Below are 17,447 nucleotides of genomic sequence, written 5' to 3' on the forward strand. Positions count from 1 at the left end.
GCATCACTCACCTCCACTCACCTGATGGCGCTATGCTCCGAAAGCCAGTGATTCCAAACAAACCTGTTGGACTTTAACCTTGTGTTGTAAGACTTCTTACCGAGTCCACCTGAGTCCAACGCCGGCATCTCCACATCACCGACGCATGGTGGCAGCTGTGTATACCATCTACAGGATGGCACTGCGGTAACTAACCGAGGCATCTTCAACAGCACCTTCCAAAGCCACGGCCACTACCATCTAGAAGGACAAGTGCAGCAGATACCTGGGAACCCCACCACCTGGAGGTTCCCCTCCCAGTCACTCACTATCCCGATTTGGAAATATATCGGCCGTCCCCTAACTATCGCTGAGTCAAAACCCTGGAACTCTCCCCCTAACAGCACTGTGGGTGTACTTACACCACATGGACAACAGCAGGTCGAGAAGGCGGCTCACCACCACCTTCTCAAGGGCAATTAGGGAAGGGTAATAAATGCTGGCCTAACCAGCGACGCCCACATTCTGGAAATTAATAAAAATACACCTGGGATAGAGCGGAAGGATTGCTCATTGACCATTACAGATGGACCCACGGAGAGATCTTTCTTGGAACAGAAGTTGTGAGAAAGATTCCATCGGTTTGCTCATGACCCCGGCTGACATTGTTGCTCAATGTTGCAACTGGTTGCACCCAGAGGAAATCTATTTGCTCGTCTCATTCTGGCTAGTCATTAAAGGGGAAGCGACGCAACTTGTTGCAAACTGAGTGGAAAAAACAAAAATATGATTATGTAAGAACCTGATAAAAATCATTGAGAGTATCATCACACAGCGATGGTAAAAATGCACATAGTAGTCCTTACATCCAGTTTAATGCTCTGGGAGCATGGGTTCAAATCATAGATCATCGAACATGGAATTTACAGTGCAGAAGGAGGCCATTCGGCCCATCGAGTCTGCACCGGCTCCTGGATAGAGCACCCTACCTAAGGTCAACACCTCCACCCTATCCCCATAACCCAGTAACCCCACCCAACACTAAGGGCAATTTTGGACACTACGGGCAATTTAGCACGGCCAATCCACCTAATCTGCACATCTTTGGACTGTGGGAGGAAACTGGAGCACCCGGAGGAAACCCACGCACACACGGGGAGGATGTGCAGACTCCGCACAGACATTGACCCATGCCGGAATCGAACCTGGGATCCTGGAGCTGTTAAACGATTGTGCTATCCACAATGCAACCGTGCTGCCCACCATGGCTGCTGGTGAAATTTTAATTTGATTAATAAAGTTAGTCTCAGTTACGGTGGTCATCAATCGTTGTCATTAAAAACCCATTTAGTTCACTAATGTGCTTTAGAGAAGGAAACATGACCTAATCTGTCCTCTGGGCGACTGGCACGCGCAGTAGCAGCCGCGTGTACCTCCTACAAGGGGCACCTCAAGAACTCACCAAGGCTCCTTAAGCAGCACCTTCCAAACCCACACAACCATCTGGAAGGACAAGAACATGGGGACACCACGACCTCCTCCAAGACACTCGCCACCCTGCCCTGGAAATATATCGGCCGTTCCTTCACTGCCGCTGGGTCAAACTCCTGGAACTCCCTCCCTAACAGCACAGTGGGTGCACGTACACCACAGGGACTGCAGCATTTCCTGCAGCTCACCACCACCTTCTCACGGGCAATTAGGGATGGGCAACAAATGCTGGTCTATCCAGCGACGCCCACACCCCGTGAAAGAACAAATTTTAAAAAAGAAATTTAAAAAAAGGGGCAGCAGGGTAGCATGGTGGTTAGCATAAATGCTTCACAGCTCCAGGGTCCCAGGTTCGATTCCCGGCTGGGTCACTGTCTGTGTGGAGTCTGCACGTCCTCCCCGTGTGTGCGTGGGTTTCCTCCGGGTGCTCCGGTTTCCTCCCACAGTCCAAAGATGTGCGGGTTAGGTGGATTGGCCATGCTAAATTGCCCGTAGTGTCCTAAAAAAAGTAAGGTTAATGGGGGGGGTTGTTGGGTTACGGGTATAGGGTGGATACGTGGGTTTGAGTAGGGTGATCATGGCTCGGCACAACATTGAGGGCCGAAGGGCCTGTTCTGTGCAGTACTGTTCTAAGCTTCACGTTCTAAGTTTCCCTTCTTAAAGCCGGTCTGTCCTGATATTTGGTTTTGTGCCTTGGTGTCAAGTTGTATTTGATACTGAGTGTCAGCTCAGGTGGGGAAAGTGGTGTGCTGCCCACCGGAGCCACTGCATGATATTCCCGCCAGTATACAAAAAAAAACGTTGTCAGAAAAGTGTTGCAGGCGGGTCCCACAATGCCATGCTGGGAGGGTGGGCTCTGAGAGAGGGGCTCTGGGATCCCCCCAACATGGATACGGAGACCCCCGCGCCCGCCCCCCCCCCTCCCACCCCGTGCACACAATGCCCCCCCCCCCAACACTTCAGGGAATCCCTACCCCATGGATACAGGAAGCCCCCCTCCAATAGATACAGGGAGCCCTCGCCTCCACACACCAACCTCCTCATTGGAAGCTGTACTCCCCAGTTCTGGGGGAACATGCCAGGGTAGAACCATTTTCCACACAACCCACCGCGTGTTTCACGGCGGCGGAGGCGGTCCGCCGACAGCGGGATTTCCCGGCCCCTCCACTGCCAGGGCTGAATTCACGCCTGGCCGCCAGGAAACGCACGGCGGGGGCGCGCTGTCGGTTAGACTGGATGATCCCGCCGGCATGAACGGCGGAAAATCCCGGCCCCAATGTATCTCCCAACAAACTGTTCACTTGTAATCTAAGCAAATCTTTTTTTTCCTAGCTATTTTTAACTGGGTCCTTTGGAATCAAAACATTCATCAATCTGGTAAGTCATGAAGCGTTTTCGGTTTGAAGCCCACTCCTCAATTGTACTCAACCTTCTTGTAACGAGGAATACAAGTCAAAAATCTCAAATGTATTCGCCAATTAACACCTTCGCCCGGTAACCAACAGTTACCAATATGGCAGAAATATTGTGCATGGACTTTACATTAAAGTAGAGATAGAGAGACACCATGGCCATTTAGAATTCAAAGTCTCAAGGATCAGTTACAGAGAAGACGGAGGCCATTCGGCCCACCCTGCCGGGCTGGCTGTCCTCAAGGGCAATTTAGCTAGCCCCACTCCCCGACCTTATCCAATTCCCATTGAAAAGCCACGATCGAATTGATGAGTGCATCCCAGACAGTTGCCTCGCTCTGTGAAAAACCTATTTCGGCAAGTCGTTGTATAACTCACTGAGCTAGGACCGACAGGAGAGAATCAGCCCCCCTGAGAGGTGTGGTAAGAGTTGTGGGCGGGATGGGGCACACTACCCTTCAATGGCATATCTACTGACACCACTGTGCCAGCCAGTGTGTCGGAGGTATGGTGGGACTTATAGAGGAACTCAAAACGCACTGAGTGGAGGATTGTTAAATATTACATATTGATGAAGAGAGGGACAAGTTGCTGAAGATTTTCATCTTGCACTCAGTCAGGATGAAGACAAGAATATGGTTGCAAATCCCCCCTAATAATCTACTGCAAGATATGATTGGTTAACTCCGTTATTGGTCCCTCAACTCATTGTGTCCATTGCTGCCCTGCATGATGGGATTGGAAGCCAAATTTCACAATGGTCAAAGATAGGCTGCTTGATAGTCACTGTTGATGGCATCAGAACCCTAGACATATTAGATTGAGGGGATGGGTAAAGGTGTGGAAAATGATTTCAATGCAGAGAAATGTGAAGTCATCCACTTTTTAAGTAGGATAATACTCTATAGATGGTGACAATCCGGGAACAGTGGAGGTCCAAAGAGACTTTGGGGTTGGTTTAGCTCACTGGCTAAATCGCTGGTTTGAAAGCAGACCAAGCAGGCCAGCAGCACGGTTCAATTCCCGTACCAGCCTCCCCAAACAGGCGCTGGAATGTGGCGACTAGGGGCTTTTCACAGTAACTTCATTGAAGCCTACTCGTGACAATAAGCGATTTTCATTTTCATTTTCATTTCAGTTGCACAGAGGTTAAAAGGTCTTGAACAGGTACAGAATATAATCGCAAAAACTGATGGAATACTGTCTTGAGGACTAGAATACAATTGTCCTTTGACATTCAATGGCATTACCATCGCTGAATCCCCCACTATCAACACCCTGGGGTTACCATTCACCAGAAACTGAACAGCACTGACCACATTGATATTGTGGTTACCAGAGCAGGTCAGAGGCTGGGAATCCTGCGGGGAGTAACTCACCTCCTGACTCCCCAAAGCCAGTCCACCATCTACAAGGCACAAGTCAGGAGTGTAATGGAATACTCCCCACTTGCCCGGATGAGTGCAGCTCCAACAACACTCAAGAAGCTCGACACCACCCAGGACAAAGCAGCCCCGCTTGATTGACACCCGATCCGCAAACATTCACTCCCTCCACCACCGACGCACAGTGGCAGCCGCGTGTCCCATCTTCAAGATGCATTGCAGGACCTCACCAAGGATCCTTAGGCAGCATTTTCCAATCCTACGGCTGCTACTGTCCAGAAGGACAAGGGCAGCAGGCACATGGGAACCCACCACCCGGATACTCCTCTCCAAGTCACTCACCATCCTGACTTGGAGATATATTGACCGTTTTCTTTCACTGTTACTGGGTCAAAATCCTGCAACTCCCTCCCTAACAGCACAGTGGGTATACCTACACCACATGGACGGCAGCGGTTCAAGATGGCGGCTCACCACCACCTCCTCAAGGGGCAATTAGCAGTGGGCACTAAATGCTGGTCTAGTCAGCAACGCCCATGTCCTACAAATGGATTTAAAAATATGTAAGAGGGTAGAAGTCATGCTTCAACGAAACAAAGCCCTGGCTAGACTACACCTGGAGTGACTGTGAGCAGTTCTGGGCACCACAAATTAGGGTAGCTATATTGGCCTTGGAGGGAGTGCAGTGCAGATTTATGAGACATGGACTCCCAGGGTCATGTTACGAGGAGAGGCGAAACAAACGGGGCAGCAGGGTAGCATGGTGGTTAGCATAAATGCTTCACAGCTCCAGGGTCCCAGGTTCGATTCCCGGCTGGGTCACTGTCTGTGTGGAGTCTGCACATCGTCCCCCTGTGTGCGTGGGTTTCCTCCGGGTGCTCCGGTTTCCTCCCACAGTCCAAAGATGTGCGGGTTAGGTGGATTGGCCATGCTAAATTGCCCGTAGTGTCCTAATTAAAGTAAGGTTAAGGGGGGGGTTGTTGGGTTACGGGTATAGGGTGGATACGTGGGTTTGAGTAGGGTGATCATGGCTCGGCACAACATTGAGGGCCGAAGGGCCTGTTCTGTGCTGTACTGTTCTATGTTCTATGTAAACCAGGATTACCGTATATACTCGCGTATCATGCGATCTCGCGTATCATGCAACCCCTAAATTTTCGTCCCCAAAACATGATTTTATGCTATATCTCATGTATCATGCGAGTCACTTTTTTGGAAATTAATGCCCAAACTAAAACTTCCAAATGGTATCATTGTCTGTGGATTCTGCAGAGTGGATTCTGCTGTGAAAGCTGTTCGCGAATCGAACAGCTTTCCAGCTGGCTTTACTAGCGTCGTTCTGCTATTTCCATTCATAAAAACATGAATGGAAATGTCAAGTGGCTGAACATCTTCCCATCAGAATACAGTAGTCCCCCGTTATAACGCGGGTGTTGGGGTCCAAGACAGCCACCCGCGTTGCATCCGAGCCGCGGATATCCACGACAGGGGTTTAAAATTTATTTAAAAATCTATGCATGCGCTTCCCATTGTGAGGATTGAATCTAAGTGTTATTAAGAAACTAAAGGGGTCAAGCAAGACGAGCTTTGGTCAGAGCAGTTGGCTGGATGGTTGGTCCGTGATGATGTGCAAGGCCGACAGTGCGGGTTCAATTCCCCCGCACCGGCTGAGGTTATTCGTGAAGGCTCCGCCTTCTCAAGCTTGTCCCTCGCCTGAGGCGTGGTGACCCTCAGCTTAAATCACCACCCGTCAGCCCCCTCTCAAAAGGGGAGAGCAGCCCATGGTCCTCTGAAACTGTGGCGACTTTCATTTCCCTTCTACTGCTTGGGGGTGTCCTGGACTGTGCGGCAGAGTTGAAAAATTAGAACTGGACCTTTCAGGAGTAATATTCGGAAACACTTCCTCATGCAAACGAGATTTGGAACTCTTGTCTGCAAATGCTAATTGACCATTTGTTGATTTTGAATCTAAGATTGATGGACATTTATTAACAAACGGTAGTTAAGGATACAAGGTGAAGGCGAGCCTATGGAATTAGATTGAAGAGCAGCCAAGAATTTATTGACTGGTGGATGTTTGAGGGAGTGACTGTTCCTCTGTCCCACACTGTTAGGATTATCCGCTCAATCTTACACCACAACATTAAAAAAAATCTCCACACACTAATCTTAAAAGTGTCTCGATTCATTCGTCGTTGTTCAACAGCTTTGATGACACATTGCAGGCTCTGAATGTCATTTCTATTCATTTTTGCAGAGGCGTCACACATCAGCGGGGAGGTGAGGTCCTCAGTCACGCTGCCTTGCAGTTATGATGTTGACTCTCATGGCATAATTTCAATGTGCTGGGGCCGAGGGAAATGCTTGGCACGTAATGCTTGTGACAACATATTGCTTAAAACTGATAGCAGACGCGTCACAAGCAATGTTGTACCAAAATACAAATTGTACGGGAACATCGAGCGTGGTAACGTATCTCTGACCATACACGGTTTGACCCTGGGAGATGAGGGTTGGTATTGCTGCTGCGTAGCGTTTAGAAGATTCCTTAATATCCAGAAAAAAGAAATAAGCCTCGGCGTTTACCAAGGTGAGTTCTTGCTATTGACCTGATTATGTCAGGCTGAACTGGCCTTCCTATATTTCCCAGTTTACTGTCGGATCATTCAGAATGGCTGGAAGGTTTTTCAGATGTATATAGGGAGAAATTGTTTCCCGTTCTAGGAAGGGACGGGAACCGAAGTTCAGAGAATTAAAGCGATTGGAGGGAAGCAGTAGAAGGCGTGGGACAAATTTCACAGAGCAGGTACAGACATAGAATCCATAGAATAGAATCCCTACAGTGCAGAAGGAGACCATTCAGCCCATTGGGTCTGCACTGACCCTCTGAAAGAACACCCTTTCTAGGCACATGCTCCCACCCTGTCCTGTAACCCAGTATCCCAACCTAACCATTCGGACACTAAGGGTCAATTTAGCATGGCCGATCCACTTAACTTGTGCATCTTTGGACTGTGGGAATAAACCAGATCACCCGGAGGAAACCAACACAGGCACGGGGAGAATATGCAGACTCCGGACAGCGTGACACAAGCCGAGAATCGTATCTGGGAACATGCAGCTGTGGAGCGACAGTGCTAATCACTGTCCTACCATGCCACCCACTGAGCTACTGAGCCACCCAAAGGTAGTTAAGGATACAAGGTGAAGGCGAGCCCATGGAATTAGATTGAAGAGCAGCCAAGATCTCATTGGCTGGTGGATGTTTGAGGAAGTGACTGTTCCTCTGTCCCACACTGTCAGGATTATCCGCTCAATCTTACATCACCCATTCTTTAGGATAAACCTCCACACACTAATCTTAAAAGTGTCTCGATTCATTCGTCATTGTTCAACAGCTTTGATGACACATTGCAGGCTCTGAATGTCATTTCTATTCATTTTTGCAGAGGCGTCGCACATCAGCGGGGAGGTGAGGTCCTCAGTCACGCTGCCTTGCAGCTATGATGTTGACTATCGTGGCAAAGTTTCAATGTGCTGGGGCCGAGGGAAATGCCTGGCACGTTTTTCTTGTGACGACAAATTGCTTGCAACTGATGGGAGACGCGTCACAAGCAATGTTGGACTAAAATACAATTTGTACGGGGACATCGAGCGTGGTAACGTATCTCTGACCATACACGGTTTGACCCTGGGAGATGAGGGTTGGTATTGCTGCCGCGTAGAGTTTAGTGGACCCTTTAATGACCAGAAAGAAGCAATAAGCCTCGCCGTTTACCAAGGTGAGTTCTTGCGATTGATCTGATTATGTCGGGCTGAACTGGCCTTCCTATATTTCCCAGTTTACTGTCGGATCATTCAGAATGGCTGGAAGGTTTTGCAGATGTATATAGGGAGAAATTGTTTCCCGTTCTAGGAAGGGACGGGAACCGAAGTTCAGAGAATTAAAGCAATTGGAGGGAAGCAGTAGGAGGCGTGGGACAAATTTCACAGAGCAGGTACAGACATAAAATCCATAGAATAGAATCCCTACAGTGCAGAAGGAGGCCATTCGGCCCATCGAGTCTGCACTGACCCTCTGAAAGAACACCCTTTCTAGACACATGCCCCCACCCTATCCTGTAACCCAGTATCCCAACCTAACCATTCGGACACTAAGGGTCAATTTAGCATGGCCGATCCACTTAACTTGCGCATCGTTGGACTGTGGGAGGAAACCCGAGCACCCGGAGGAAACCCACGCAGACACGGGGAGGATGTGCAAACTCCGCACAGTCACCCGAGGCCGGAATCGAACCAGGGTCCCTGGTGCTGTGAGGCAGCAGTGCTAACCACTGTGCCACCGTGCCGCCCTGTGGTGATCTCCTTCTGTGCTTCCTTGCTACTCACTGTTGTAAGTGAATGGCAGTCAAGGTAGCAAATTGTCTTCAAGGTTTTCACCAATTTGGCATCTCCATTTGGGTAGACCATGGCACAGCTAAAAATGTTACCCTGGGAAAGTAGCTGGCAACCTTGCCACATTCTTGACGATTTAGAGACGGGTTTGGCTCTGCATTGGACCTAACCTGGTGCTTGAAATAGGGCATTTCTGGCACAGAATTTCAAGTATAAGAATGGAAAATGATGCAGCAACCTTCCTTGATCAAAGCCAAAAACCTCAGATAGAACCCAGGGCTGGTTTGAGATACAGGAAACCTTGGGTGCAACAATGGACACTCAAAGTCAGCCTTCGCAATTTTTGATCTTAAGCAGGTCATCATCTCCGTTATTTTAGTGAACACTAGGATTTCACATTAAATACCAACATGCCCACACAATCTATGTATGCTAGAACTAGAACTAATGAAGTGCGCTAGAACTGTGACCCAATGGCGAATTAAGAGAGATTGAACTAATAATGTTCAGTGCTGTCCGACCGTGAATTGAAAAGTACCTCAGAATCAGAATCACGGAGCACGAGGAGGCCATTCGGCCCATCGAGGCTGCACCGGCTCTCCAAATGAGCATCATGACTCAGCGCTATTCCCCTGCCTCACCCCATCCCCCCCCCCCCCCCCCCCCGCACTCCTACGCATTGTTTTTACTCAAATAATCATCTAATATCCTCTGCAGTGCCTCGAGTGAACCTGCCTCCACCACACTGCCAGACAGTGCATTCCAGACCCCAGACGCTCGCTGGCGAAAGAATTTTCTCTCACATCGCTTTTGCTTCTTTCGGCAAATCACCTTAAATCTGCCCCCCTCTGCTTCTCGATCCTTTTACGGCGGAGCACAGTTTCTCCCTGTCTACTCTCTCGCTCCAGCCTCCACATGGTTTGAACATCTCGATCAAATCTCCTCTCAGCCTTCTTCTCTCCAAGGAGAACACTCCCCGCCTCTTCAGTCTATCACAACGGAAGTTTCTCGTCCCCGGAAACATTCTTGTGAACCTCTTCTGCGCTCCCTCCAATGCGTTCACATCCTTCCTGGAGTGTGGCGGCCAGAACCGTGCAGAGGATTCCTTTCTCGTGCTCTTTTTAATGCACTTGATCGGCAGGGGGTCGTTCAGATCAGGTGTATGATGCCAGTGGTGTGGGTTCAATCCCCGGACTGGCTGTCGGCAGCTCAACCCTTGCCTTGCCCATGCTTGCGAAGTGGTGCCACCCAAGCTCTAGATAACCACCTGTCTTCCTGTAGTGGAGAGAGAGAGATGGTTATAGTTCCATTGCGGGCTAATTACTGATCCACTGGAGATTCGGAAGCTCAAATATCTGACTTGTGTTTCCAGCTCGCCCTTTTAAATGTCTTTCGGACAATGGAAGTACGGGCTCTGTGGCAGAATGCCAGTCGGACTCTCAATTGTGGGTAAGAATTAATTTTCCACGTTCCCGCTTGACTATTGTATCTTCTGTTTCTGCATATCAAGTATCCTGGCGGGTTGGGGGGGTTGGTAGGGGAGGGGGGCAATTCAGTTGTGCCGCTCCAGATGTTGCGACCGAATCCAAACGCCCTCCTGGAGGTTGTTAACAGCTCGGTCCGACGTGACAACCAGTTATACGGGATCTCTGCGCCAAACTTGGGCCTTACCAGCCCCACCTCACGGGGCGAGTTGTGCATCGCGATACCCGCAATCAAAAGAAAATGGCACGGATGGATTTTTAACCCCTTAGATTTACAAACACCATGTAGGAGGAAGCCTTGGACTGTAAAACGGATATTGTTGTACCTGACTGGCAGAGAAACAACCTTAACCGCTGCTCTCCCATTCGTTTGTTCGTTGTTTCGCTGGATGTGGCAGTCACTGGCAAGGCCAGCATTTGTTGGCCAAACACTCATCGCCGTCAACAATCAAACATATTTCTCTGGGACTGGAGTCACGTGTAGGCCCGATCGAGGCAGAGGCGGATTGACACTTTGTGGGACCCCGGGCTCACCTTCATCTCTGGGCACCAGCGCCATGACGCCACGCCCCTCCCAACCCCGCCGACCTTCGCCCTGCAAAGGAACATGCCCCAGAAATACACAAATTGATCGCTACTTTAGTGCAAGTCTGAAACCTTGGTTACCCCCTCCCCCCACCACCTCACGCACTCTCCCGATTCCCCTACACCTTCAGGCTCTCTTTCCCCCCACCTTCATACTCCCATCTCCTCACAGTCCCTCCCCCTCCCACACCATTCTTGGAATCTCACTAACCTCACTCGCCTGGGGTGTTGGTCCGGCTTGAGTTTAGGCCTCACGCCTCCCTGTTGCTGGCTGGCCTGCCTTCAACCCTCACCTCCTCCCCTCGTTTATCGAGGGCTGTTGACCAGCTGGCTCACCTTAGCTCGTGGCTTGGGCCCAGAGCCTCGTGGCTCACCTCTCTGCCCTCAGTCCTGGGTCGAGGAACCTGCAGGCTGTGCCTTTTTCTTCACGATCTTCTGCCTCTGCCTCTCTCCCTCGTCGCCTCAATATTTGGACCTGTCTGTTTTCCTACTGTAAGGGTACTCGACCAATCAAAGTCTGATGTCACTCTACATTGCCTGCTCATTTGTATTTGTTGAGCCTATCAAAAAATAAATAGTCATCGGGCTCTGATTGGGCCCACAGTAACCCTAACCCTAAACCCTCTCCCAATTTGTTGAAGCCCCGCGCCTAGTCATGGTGTGTATCACTGTAAATCTGTCTCTGAGTGTGGGTAGGTTTATAGAATGGAATGGATTTCATACCACTATCCGCAAACCTCTAAAGTTCCCTCTCAGAACCTTTTCACCTCTCAAGCTCCCTATAATCATTTAAGGTACTCCGGACTACCAACGTCTTTGACCAAGCAATTATGCCATTTTTCCCAAAAACCTCCATGTGTGACTCAGGGTGAAACTTTATTCAGGTGATTGACAATCTGAGGTGACTGACAATCTGAGGTGATTGACAATCTGAGATGATCGACAATCTGAGGTGATTGACAGTCTGAGGTGATTGACAATCTGAGGTGATCGACAATCTGAGGTAATTGACAGTCTGAGGTGATTGACAATCTGAGGTGATTGACAATCTGAGGTGATCGACAATCTGAGGTGACTGACAATCTGAGGTGATTGACAGTCTGAGGTGACTGACAATCTGAGGTGATCGACAATCTGAGGTGATTGACAGTCTGAGGTGATTGACAGTCTGAGGTGATTGACAGTCTGAGGTGATTGACAGTCTGAGGTGATTGACAGTCTGAGGTGATTGACAATCTGAGGTGATCGACAATCTGAGGTGATCGACAATCTGAGGTGATTGACAGTCTGAGGTGATTGACAATCTGAGGTGATTGACAATCTGAGGTGATCGACAATCTGAGGTGATTGACAGTCTGAGGTGATTGACAGGCTGATATGATTGACAATCTGAGGTGATTGACAATCGGAGGTGATTGACAGCCTGAGGTGATTGACAGTCTGAGGTGATTGACAGGCTGATATGATTGACAATCTGAGGTGATTGACAGTCTGTGGTGATTGACATGCTGATATGATTGAAAATCTGAGGTGATTGACAATCGGAGGTGATTGACAGCCTGACGTGATTGATAGTTTGACATGATTGACAATCTGGAAAGGGGCTCCTCTCGTCCTCTGCTGTAGTATCGATGAAATGCTCTCCCCTCTCCCATCAATTGTCCCAATCGTTGGATGGAAGAGGTGGTGGGGCATGGGGAGAGGTGTGATCTCTGCCGATCAATGCTGCGCCGGATATGTGGTCCACCCACATTGTCATACACGTTTCTGTGGTGTTCAATAAACCGGCCATTGTGTGTGCCCTGCTGTAATTCCTTAAGTTGCTCGATGTTTTGTGTTAAACAAATAGAAATCACGCTCTGATTCCACGTTCTGCCGCTTCATGAACTTCACCACTGAGCTTGACAGTGAGATGTGCAACGGCTCTGGTGCTGCTTTTCCTGCCAAGGTGAGTCCCTGAATCGTTCAACCGTGCTGAATTCTCAAAGGAAAAGCCTGCGTCTAATAATGAGGAAGATGGGACCAACTGAGCTCCAATTGAAAGGAAGCCATGTTGATGTTGCTGAGCTCAGTGGCTGATGGGGCCCAAAGGAAGTCAGGGGGCCATCAAAATGGCGCTAGCTCTCCTTGATGCCAGCGAGGGTTCTATGCTAGTGGAGAACCCCACTCCTCTCTTTCTGGCCTCTCTCCCAGCCCTGGATGGCTTTGCCCCACCATTGGTGGCGGTGCTCTGGAATTCCCTTTCCAAACCACTCCATCTCCATTAGCGGGAGGCGGTGGCACAATGGTATCGCTGGACTAGTAAACCAGAAACCCTGGGGGATCTGGGTTCAAATCCCCCTGGTAATCGACCCCTCAGCTAGGGGGCAAACAAGTCTCTCTGGCCTACCCTGACTAGGCCTCTCAAAATGTGGTGTACCTCAATTAGGGTCACCCCTCATCCTCCTCCCATTCTAAGGAAAGCAATCCCAATCCAGTCACATTGAACCTGATCTGCTCACACCTCTTTCGATTCGGCACGCCATTTTGCAAAGTTTTCATTCCACCCGTGTCTTGAAGCAAGGAAACAAAACTGCGGCGCTCATACAGCGATCGGCGCACTGGTTGACGTGCGATTATTCTGGCCTTTAGCTGAGTGACGTTTATCCGCACGACCGTTAAATATTGTTCAGGAGTAAGAATGAATCCTCCACTCCCTCCTTTCGCGAGTGTTATATAAAGAATTAATTACCGCCGGCGGTCCAAACTAACGCGCAGCTTTACTTTATAGAAGATCATTGAGTTAGCGACACGTCTGCTCAGCGATGTAACAGTTTGGAAAAGTGTCAAGGACTCAGAGAGACAGAAAGCAGCCGGCCGGTTCTTGGAAACGATGGAAAGTGCTGTCATAGCCATTGCTCTGGGTTTACAGAAGGACGGAAAAACAAACTGGACACACCCCACCTTAGGTAAAGCTCCGCATTTGCCAAAACAGAGAACACTCCAAATGCAACACATCCGATAGAGGAGATAGTCAAACCAGGTTCTCTCGTTGTTGATCCTCCCCCCACTACCACCGCCCCCCCCCCCCCCCCCCCCCCCCCCTCAACACACCATTTCTTTTTTTTTTCAATAATTGTTATTCAAATTGGTTGCCATCTCCTGAAAAACCCCTGCACTGACCCCCTTAGGGCAAATTTCACCCTCTCCAATTGAATAAACCCCGCCATATCGTTGACCCAGGCCTCCACGCTTGGGGGCCTCACATCCTTCCACTGAAGAAGAATCCTCCGCCGGGCTACTAGGGACGCAAAGGCCAGAACACCGGCCTCTTTTGCCTCCTGCACTCCCGGCTCCACTGCAACCCCAAATATTGAGAGTCCCCAGCCTGGATTGACCCTGAATCCTACCACCCTCGATACCGTCCTTGCTACACCCTTCCAAAATTCCCCCAGCGCTGGGCATGCCCAGAACATGTGGACATGGTTTGCTGGGCTCCCTGAGCACCTAATACACCTGTCCTCGGTCCCAAAAAACCGGCTCATCCTTGTCCCGGTCATATGAGCCCTCTGCAGTACCTTGAACTGTATGAGGCTAAGCCTCGCACAGGAAGAGGAGGAGTTCACCCTTTCTAGGGCATCCGCCCAAGTCCCCTCCTCAATCTCCTCAAGCTCCTCCTCCCATTTATCTTTCAGCTCCTCCACTGAGGCTTCGTCTACCTCCTGCATCACCTGGTACACTTCCGAGATCCTCCCCTCTCCAACCCATACCCCCGAGAGCACCCTGTCCTGGACCCCACGTGGCGGCAGCAGGGGGAACCCCGCCACCTGCCGCCTGCCAAACGCCCTTACTTGCATGTACCTAAAGGTGTTCCCCCGGGGGAGTCTGAACTTCCCTTCCAGCTCACCCAGGCTCGCAAACTTCCCGTCTATGAACAGGTCCCCCAGCCTCCTGACACCTGCCCTGTGCCAACTCAGGAACCCGCCATCAATTCTCCCCGGAACAAACCGGTGGTTCCCCCGTATCGGGGACCCCATCAAGGCCCCCAACTCCCCCCTGTGCCGCCTCCATTGCCCCCAAATCTTGAGGGTAGCTGCCACCACCGGGCCCATGGTATACCTCGTCGGAGGGAGCGGCAGCGGCGCCGTTGCAAGCGCTTCCAGGCTCGTACCCACACAGGATGCCATCTCCAGCCTCTTCCATGCTCCTCCCTCCCCGTCCATTACCCACTTACGCACCATCGCTGCGTTGGCAGCCCAATAATACCCACAGAGGTTGGGCAACGCCAGCTCCCCCCATCCCTGCCCCGCTCCAAGAACACCCGTCTCACCCTTGGAGTCCCGTGTGCCCACACAAACTCCGTAATGCTCCTGTTAACCCGCCTGAAAAAGGCCTTCGGGATAAGGATGGGGAGGCACTGGAACAGGAACAGAAACCTCGGGAGCACCGTCATCTTGACTGACTGCACCCTACCCGCCAAAGACAGCGGCAGCATGTCCCACCTCTTAAACTCCTCCTCCATTTGCTCCACCAGCCTTGTGAGGTTTAGCTTATGCAAGGCCCCCCAGCTCCTGGCCACCTGAACCCCCAAGTACCTGAAGCTCCTCTCCGCCCTTTTCAGTGGGAGCCTCCCAATCCCCCGCTCCTGGTCCCCCGGGTGTACCACAAACAGCTCGCTTTTCCTAAAGTTAAGCTTATACCCTGAGAAATCCCCAAATTCCCGGAGAATCCCCATCACCACCGGCATTCCCCCCACCGGGTCCGCCACATCCAACAATGGGTCATCCGCATAGAGCGACACTCGGTGTTCCTCCCCACCCCGGACCAGCCCCCTCCAATCCCCCGACTCCCTCAGCGCCATAGCCAGGGGTTCAATTGCCAGCGCAAAAAGTAGGGGGGACATAGGACACCCCTGCCTCGTCCCTCGGTATAGTCGAAAATACTCCAACCTCCTCTTATTCGTGGCCACACTCACCATCGGGGCCTCATACAACAGCCTCACCCAACTGACAAACCCCTCCCCAAACCCAAACCTTTCCAGCACCTCCCACAAGTACCCCCACTCGACCCTATCAAAGGCCTTCTCCGCATCTAGCGCCACCACTATCTCCGTCTCCCCTTCCACCGCCGGCATCATAATAACGTTCAAGAGCCTCCGTATATTAGTGTTCAGCTGCCTCCCCTTCACAAACCCCGTTTGATCCTCGTGGATAACCTGCGGCACACAATCTTCTATCCTCGTGGCTAAGATCTTTGCCAACAACTTGGCATCCACATTCAGGAGTGAGATCGGCCTGTATGACCCACACTCCAGGGGATCCTTGTCTCGCTTAAGGATCAAGGAGATCAGCGCCCGAGACATCGTCAGGGGCAAAGCCCCCCCCTCCCTCGCCTCGTTGAAGGTCCTAACCAACAGGGGGCCCAGCAGGTCTGCATCCGCCTTGTAAAATTCAATCGGGAACCCATCCGGACCCGACGCCTTCCCCGACTGCATGTTCCCCATCCCTTTAACCAGCTCCTCAAGCTCAACTGGCGCCCCCAGACCCTCCACCCGTCCCTCCTCCGCCCTCGGGAATCTCAGCCCGTCCAAAAAGCGCCCCATCCCCCCCCCTTCTCCGCTGGAGGTTCGGACCGATATAGTCTCTCATAAAAGTCCCTGAAGACCCCATTAATGTCTACCCCCCTCCGCACCACATTTCCTCCCCGGTCCTTAACTCCACCAATCTCCCTAGCCGCATCCCGCTTACGGAGCTGGTGTGCCAGCATCCTACTCGCCTTCTCCCCATACTTGTACACCGCACCCTGAGCCTTTCTACATTGAGCCTCCGCCTTTCTGGTGGTCAACAAGTCAAACTCAGCACGAAGGCTGCGCCGCTCTCTCATCAATCCCTCCTCCGGGGCCTCCGCGTACCTCCTGTCCACCCTCACCATCTCTCCCACAAACCTCTCCCTTTCTCTCTGCTCCCCTCTCTCCCTGTGGGCCCGAATGGAGATCAACTTAAGTGTGAAAATAGATAAGGCCCCTGGGCCGGATGGGATTTATCCTAGGATTCTCTGGGAAGCTAGAGAGGAGATTGCTGAGCCTTTGGCTTTGATCTTTAAGTCATCTTTGTCTACAGGAATAGTGCCAGAGGACTGGAGGATAGCAAATGTTGTCCCCTTGTACAAGAAGGGGAGTAGAGGTAACCCCGGTAACTATAGACCAGTGAGCCTTACTTCTGTTGTGGGCAAAGTATTGAAAAAGTTATAAGAGATAGGATGTACAATCATCTGGAAAGGAATAATTTGATTAGAGATAGTCAACATGGTTTTGTGAAGGGTAGGTCGTGACTCACAAACCTCTTTGAGTTCTTTGAGAAGGTGACCAAACAGGTGGATGAGGGTAAAGCAGTTGATGTGGTGTATATGGATTTCAGTAAAGCGTTTGATAAAATTCTCCACGGTAGGCTATTGCAGAAAATACGGAGGCATGGGATTCAGGGTGATTTAGCAGTTTGGATCAGAAATTGGCTAGCTGGAAGAAGACAAAGGGTGGTGGTTGATGGGAAATGCTCTGACTGGTGTCCAGTTACTAGTGGTGCACCACAAGGATCTGTTTTGGGACCGCTGCTGTTTGTCATTTTTATAAATGACCTGGAGGAGGGCGTAGAAGGATGGGTGAGTAAATTTGCAGATGACACTAAAGTCGGTGGAGTTGTGGACAGTGCAGAAGGATGTTACAAGTTACAGAGGGACAT

The 17,447-nt window shown here is 50.7% G+C and overlaps 1 protein-coding gene across 1 annotated transcript in view; it reads left to right on the forward strand.

Annotated features, from left to right (window-relative positions):
• Positions 1–17,447, forward strand: part of LOC119957011 (adhesion G protein-coupled receptor E1-like) — a 48,907-nt gene that overhangs the window by 17,703 nt on the left and 13,757 nt on the right. The window contains exons 3-8 of the mRNA XM_038784593.1: positions 2,803–2,847; positions 6,525–6,857; positions 7,717–8,049; positions 10,035–10,111; positions 12,581–12,679; positions 13,502–13,679. Of these exons, the coding sequence (XP_038640521.1) occupies positions 2,803–2,847; positions 6,525–6,857; positions 7,717–8,049; positions 10,035–10,111; positions 12,581–12,679; positions 13,502–13,679 (1,065 nt within the window). The remainder of the gene's footprint in view (positions 1–2,802; positions 2,848–6,524; positions 6,858–7,716; positions 8,050–10,034; positions 10,112–12,580; positions 12,680–13,501; positions 13,680–17,447) is intronic.

Source organism: Scyliorhinus canicula, chromosome 25 (assembly GCF_902713615.1).
Source record: "Scyliorhinus canicula chromosome 25, sScyCan1.1, whole genome shotgun sequence".
Classification (NCBI taxonomy): domain Eukaryota; kingdom Metazoa; phylum Chordata; class Chondrichthyes; order Carcharhiniformes; family Scyliorhinidae; genus Scyliorhinus; species Scyliorhinus canicula.